The following is a 6,753-nucleotide window of genomic DNA, read 5'->3' on the forward strand; positions in this document are numbered from 1 at the left end:
CCATTCATATGCTGCCCAACGACGAACCTCGGCGAAGCAAGTGGCTACATTTTGTGAACTTTGCAACCGGAGGAGAAAGAGAGCTAAAGGAAGTACAAGCGTGCTCGCTTCATTTCCGAGGAAGTGATTACGGCAGGGACCCTTACGTTAGCTCACTCCTGGGAAATGCTGGCGCTCGTCGCCGACTTCGTCAAATCGCCGTAAAAGCGCTCTGACCTTGGGGGAAAAAAATGCCGTAAACACCGCGCATTGACGCTCGTATCTTTCTGGTCGAAGCAGAGAGCTCGCGCGAACGGCTTTCCATACACGACACCGGCCAACTGGCATAGGCGATACCGCTACTGATATTGAACTATTATTAACTGTAATAAAAATACGGCACATACGTACCAGTCTGTATTCGTCCGTCGCGACGGGGCTGACGAGGCAGCGGTGCCGACGGCAGGGCGTTCGTCTGTTGTGGATATCGCGGAATGGTCGCTTTCACGTCCACCGCGTATTCCACAACTCTTGCCGCTCGTGCACTTAGAAGCATTGAGCGTTCAAGTTGTGTGAGGTTGTTAAATGCAAGCCCGAGCTCCTCGGCGAGAGTTTTGTTCTCCGGATCAGGCGATTCCATGACTAGGGCTGCGGGTGCACTAGGTTTTACTAGTATTTTGAAAATGGCCGCCGTCTCGGTCGACTCCCGCGTGTGGGTGCTATATGGAGTCGACATACTAAGTATCTGTTTCATGGACCGGCTCGTATGACGCCATGGTTCACGTCACGGAATGTGTAATTTTAGCGGGAGATTTAAAATTTTGGCCTAAATTGCCTTATTTATCAGTGAATAAAGCATCATTTGCGTCCGGGAAAGCGCTTGGATGAAACACATAATCTTTCGAATAAAACAAACTTTTGTTTTCTCTTCATGGCTCCTTTAATGACCAACGGTTATCTCGCCTTCGCATTACATGCCCTGCGCCCGTCCATTTCTTCTCCCTAATTTCTACTAATAGGTCCTTAACACGCGTTTGTTCCCTGACCCACTCCACTCTCTTCTGGTTCCTTAATGTCCCTTAAAGGGGGGGACGCTAAATACAGGTGGTTTTTTGATGAAGCTTTTGTCGTTTGCAAATGCAGTTCCACCCGGACGTATTGAACTTGGCATTTTGAAGCATTCGTTTCATCGAACGGTGTGAATATTTCTTTTAAATATTATTGCACCTATTAAGCATTTCGTATATTGCATGACAGAACGAAGTCAAAGTCAGTCATTCCATTTCCATATAGCGGGGCTATGTCGAGGGCACACGTAAAAAAACTGTTTTATGAATGGACAAAGGGCCTGTGCCCTTTAAACTGTTTCCCCCATCCCCCTCGAGTTCAATATATAAGGCGTTGGCTTTGCAGTGGGAACATAGTCTCTTGGGTTGATATGTACATCACTTGTTGCATGAACACTAAAGAGTAATAACAAGCTTCCCTATCAGTTGATTGGATTGTGGTTAATGCAAATATATTATTCGCAGCAGCAGTAGCAGCTACTTTACACAGAAATTGCCAAATGGGTAAAAGCAAATGTCGGCGCCCCGTCCACTTCCCGCACGGCACTCTGTGACATCACAAATCGCGAATTCATGGTGAAACGGGATTGGTGGACCTTGCCTAAGCGCTTTTTCTTAAAAAATAAACACGGAGGCAGCAGGGAGATGCAAATATAAAATAGATATATGTGAGAGCTTTTGATGGTCCCAAGCTTTTGATAAGACAGAAACCACAGCTGGTACACATGAGAAAATATGATGCTACAGAGAGCACAGGTGGTAGGTTTTGTTTTAGTTTCGATATTGTTGAAGTGTAGGAGTCTGCGGAACGCGTGATCATTCAATTGAAACAAAATGCCACTCAGCCGTTGCAGTGCGTTCACTTAAAAAAAAAAAACGATGGCAAACCAAACTAAAACAACCCTGTGAAAACTATTTTAAAGGCGCTAGTCTTCCTTGGGCTACTTGACTGCGGAAGTATTTGTCTGTCTGTCTGTCCCTTGATTCAGCCACTCAGTCAAATTTAATACCCGTGCTACACGAGCGTTTGGAAGGACATTTGAGTCAAAGGGCCTTTGAAATTTCAAATGTCCTTCGAACTTGAAGGAGTTCCGCCGATCTACACGACGATTTTCAAAGGCAGTTGTAAGTTTCCGCGTTCGCCCGCCATGTTTTGGTGTCGCCACTGCTGCCATGTTTCGTTCTTGGCGAAAATGTAATTCTGGAGTTAAAATGGGCAAAAAAGCAATTATTAGAGGTTACATTGATAACTATCTACAAGCGCGCACAAAACATGCGCAAGGCAGCCAGTTTCTTTTTGTCTTTTTTCGCACCGCCGGTGTTGAGAGTACCAAGTTACCTCGTAATCGTAGAGCGAGCGACAGTGAACGAAAACAAGTGAACAAGTGAAAAATTATGAAGATCTTGCACTTGAAGCACAGTTTTACTTGTAAATAATTGTTTTTGTTATTACGGCTTGCAGAAACTGAGCCCGAGGGTACGACCGTTCGTGTTTCAAAGGCCTTTGAGACTCTCAAAGGTCAGTTGTTGTGCTCCTTTGACTCAAATGGCATTTCAGTCAAAGGCCTTTGAAAAACGTCGTGTAGCAGCTCAAAGGCGTCATTTGAGTCAAATGACATTCGACTCGAAGGCCTTCGAAACGCTCGTGTAGCACGGGTATAAGGCAGCTGTTTACCGCGACGTTTACATAGCCAAAGCCATTTCTAAACATCTAGATATTGTGGAAGCGTTCATACTTCCCAACATTGTTGAGAAGAAACGAAGCATTACGCATATGTGAGGCACACTGACATCAATGCATAAGTGATGTTTGCCGTGTTCCTTTATGAAAACTAGATCTATATTTAATTTAAAGACCCTAGTCTTCGTTGGGGTACGATGGCAAATTAAATATTAGCCACTTAGCCACTGTAGGAATGCGAAACATAGAGAGAAGGAAGGAAGTAAACTTTATTTTCCTGAGCACCCTTAGTCCAGGGTGCCGTCACATAGAGAGAGAGAGAGAGAGAGAGAGAGAGAGAGAGAGAGAGAGAGAGAGAGAGAGAGAGAGAGAGAGAGAGAGAGAGAGAGAGAGAGAGACTTTTATTCTGTAGAGCTCCTTGCGGGAGGCTCAGCAGCCAAGGCGTTATAGTCTCAGCGGGGAGCCTTTGCTGGTGCCTATATTGCCAAGCTCCCTCACTTCAGCGACCCGTGTGAGAACAGCGAACTCCCCCTGGCCCGGCACGCCCCGACCCTCCGGCGCCCTCGTGAGGGCTGGCCACCCGTGTGGGAGCGTCCAGAGCCAGGCGGACCAGCCGCAGTTGGGTCTCCGGGTCGCTGCTGTGCAGAGCTGCCTCCCAGTCGTGATGACTCTTAATGAAAGTCAGTGGTGCCTTCTGGCAAGCCCAGATTATCTGTGCACGTGTGGCTTTATCAGTCCTGCATCTTAGACATTGGTCAGTGTAAGGCTCTGGGTATATTCGGCTAAACTGTTTCGGGTGTGTATTAGTTTGTACAAGTCTGAGTGTGGGGGTGTTTTGTCGGGTAAAGTGGCGGGAGGGGTTAGGATATTGTTGACGAATTTTTCGGTATTGGTGAATAATGTCGCTGTGTGTGAGCAGCGGGTGCCATTGAAAGCTGGGAGAGACGGGTCGATCGAATGGGCCCTGGTTCACGCATTCACGAGCCCAGTCGGGCACCGCCTCGCTGCTCTCCAGCTCAGCATGTGCCGGTGCCCATACCAAGTTGATTTGCGGAAGTGGGTACGGATCGTGCGTAAGATTCACACTATGACTAGGGCGATGGCCATTCCTCAGCAGCCGCTAAGTTAGGTTTTGGAATGGTGCAGGTCGTGAAGCTGGCCTCGGGATAGTTGCAGGCGACCGCGCAGCAGTTGGGTCGTTGTGCATATAAGGCGGTGAGTTCGTGTACCAGGAAGGCCGACCTCCATGCAGCGAAATGTAGGCGAAAAGGCGGCGAACGTCGCCCGGCGGCGGCCGCTCCGCCGCCGGCGTCGACAATACGGCTGTTCGCCGGCGATCTACGCGAGCTAGATGTCGAACGCGCGGCGGCGAACGCGACCGGAAGCGGCAAACTGCATTTTGAGGCCGCAGCCAATCACAGCCTTGTACTTCCTTGTACTTCCTGTCCTGTCTTCCATCGGCGGCGTTCGCCGCATCACCTGGCATCACGTTGCATGGAGGTTGGGGTGGACGAAAACTGAGCGGCGCGTCAAACCGCGGCGTCCGCCGCGCCAAGTTCGCCGAGAAACTTCGCTGCACGGAGGTCGGTCTTAAGCTGGACTGTTTGCGGAGTGTTTTGGTTAACTTCCGAACACGTGCTTGCCTTCTGTCTGGATGTAGATCCCGGCTGATGTTGCGAGGTAGAGGAGTCGCGTGTATGGCCGCTTGAGTCGTTAAAGGAGCACTGACACCAATTTTCGGCGTTAATATTATTGCACAGTTCGCTTCCTTCACTCAACATAATACCCTGGCTGAAATATGAGCGGCCTGCGACGCGAAGAACGTAGTTCAATTGGATCTCATTTATCGCGCCGACGGAGCAGCGCGCGGAGCGGCACTCAGCAAATGGACATCAGCGTGACGTCAATCCAAGATCGGAAAAGAAGTGACGCGACAGCGCTCGTCAAAAACTCGTGACGTCCCTTCACGCGCGCGACCCCACGAGCGGCGAGCGGGCGCAACACCCTCTCAAGCGGGCGCCGGTGACGTCCGCACAAAGCGGTGACGTCTGTCCGGGAGTCTGTCATATGCGCCGTTCGGGATGAAAGCGCGGGAATTTGAAACAAACGATTTTCAGGCCGTTCAATGTAATTAACTATCGCGCGCTGAAGTATTTGAAGGGCTGTTTCGGGTTCGCCAGACCATTAAGCATCGATAAAAACAATAAAAGTGGAACATGAAATTTTCGTGTCAGTGCTCCTTTAAGGAGCGAGCTACAAGGGTCCGTAGCGGTGCGGTGATCCCCAAACGCGTGATAAGGCTGAGAGCTTCCGGAGATTTCGGTAGACGTTGAATTTGCGCCGTACGCACTGCTACTGTAATTTCTGTAATCATGCTGTGAGCTCGAAGATCTGGGAATAACGCTGCGGAGCTGGTGGGAGGGAGTCCAAGGGCCTGTTTATAAGCTTTGTGGAGGAGGCCATCGACTTTCTGTGTCTCCACCTTTGATAGTATGAGGTAGGGCAGTGCGCATACAAATTTAGCAACTATGAATGTGCGCACCAGTCGGACAAGTTTCGACTCAGGCATTCACTGGCGCTGGTTGGCCACCCGAGCAAGCATTCGCTCTACATGCCGGGAGAAGTGTGAGAGGGTCTCGATCGTAGTTGTGTTACAACCGCTGGCCTGGATGGTGAGGCCGAGTATACGAATTGTAGTCACTCTGGAAATGGGATGCCCTCGGGTTGCACATACTTGGAGGAGTTGCGATCCTGAATGTTGACGGCGTCCAGATTTCTGTGGCGAACAGGTAAGTCCTTTAGCTGTCACCAGAGTTTCTATTGCGTGCATGCCTTCCTGAAGCGCCTCCTGGACCCTGCTAAACGAGTCTCCCGCCACAAATAGAGTGATGCAAACAACGCAGACGCTAAGCCGCAGCGGCTGGATACGGCGGAGTACTGGAGTTATGTTTCGCAGAGCTAGGGTAAAAATAAGAAATGGGATAGCACAGATCCTTGCGGTGTGCCCGTAGTACCCAGTGGCATAACGTAAGATCTATGATATGTACGTGGAGCTCTCCACCGCGGGCACGGTGCCTCCACCTGGCGGTGGCCCTGATTTCGCAAATATGTGTTTCCCAGGGCCAGTGCCTTATGGCGCCAACAGTGTCACCAGCAGAATCTTGGGTGTTGCGCTGGAAATGACGGCCCCAGATCACGCGGCTTTCCACCTTTCAGCGACCACGGCAGTGGTCATGAGGTTCCAAGTGTAAACGCAAAGACATGCCCAGAACACGTAGGGAAAACAATGCTTGGACCTGTATGTGGCAGGGGCGACACAAGACTATCATCTTTCGACGACATGTGCAGCGAAGCAACAAAATACGCGGTCAATTTTTTCCCCAGTTTCACCCCCTTTTGTTTAGTTTTTCCTATCAAGCTTAGCAAGTAGCAAGCTGACACCTTCAGTTTTCACGAAGGTTTCTTCTGGCTCTCGTTATTATGACAATAAAAGATAACACACAGTATCCATAATTAGCACCATCTGTGAGTTTGTTTGTTTACCCCTTGTTTGTTGATTAGTGCATGAATCAATGGCTGTGCATACTAAGCAGGTTTTTGAACAAGCCTTAGCAACTTACTGTTTTTCCGGCTCGTAGGGTACTCTGAGCTTTTCTAGCATTAGTTTCCAGTTATTTTCTCGTAAAGTTCGCCATATCGACAAGAAAGGAGAATTAGGGTCCAGTTTCGGTATCTGTAAAAATTCAATATACCATCGAACTTCTGTCGAGTCCAAACATGAAAGAATCAAAAATGAAAATATCAAAGTACGAGGAAAACAAAAGTGACACGCCACGTTCGTGTGCACAAATGATTCTCAACCAGGAGTTAAGCACTGACAGTTATATTTTTGGTGTTTCCCCGTAATACGACACTTTTGACGTTGCGTATCGCCAAGTTTGAAAGTTTCGCATCTTTTTTTTTTTGCGAGAACAGAGTACTTCAGTGGCCGAATTAAATTAGGTGAGTTAACAAACGTTAGTGGTT

At 48.9% G+C, this 6,753-nt stretch overlaps 1 protein-coding gene across 1 annotated transcript in view; it reads right to left on the minus strand.

Annotated features, from left to right (window-relative positions):
* LOC144152530 (phosphate-regulating neutral endopeptidase PHEX-like) overlaps positions 1-6,459 on the minus strand; it is a 32,075-nt gene extending 25,616 nt beyond the window's left edge. The window contains exon 1 of the mRNA XM_077683822.1: positions 6,348-6,459. Coding sequence (XP_077539948.1) covers positions 6,348-6,388 — 41 coding nt within the window. The 5' untranslated portion in view covers positions 6,389-6,459. The remainder of the gene's footprint in view (positions 1-6,347) is intronic.
* Between the last annotated feature and the right edge of the window lie 294 nt (positions 6,460-6,753).

The sequence above is a fragment of the Haemaphysalis longicornis genome, unplaced genomic scaffold, assembly GCF_048455015.1.
Source record: "Haemaphysalis longicornis isolate Haplotype H1 unplaced genomic scaffold, Haemaphysalis longicornis Haplotype H1 scaffold_9, whole genome shotgun sequence".
In the NCBI taxonomy this organism is placed as follows: domain Eukaryota; kingdom Metazoa; phylum Arthropoda; class Arachnida; order Ixodida; family Ixodidae; genus Haemaphysalis; species Haemaphysalis longicornis.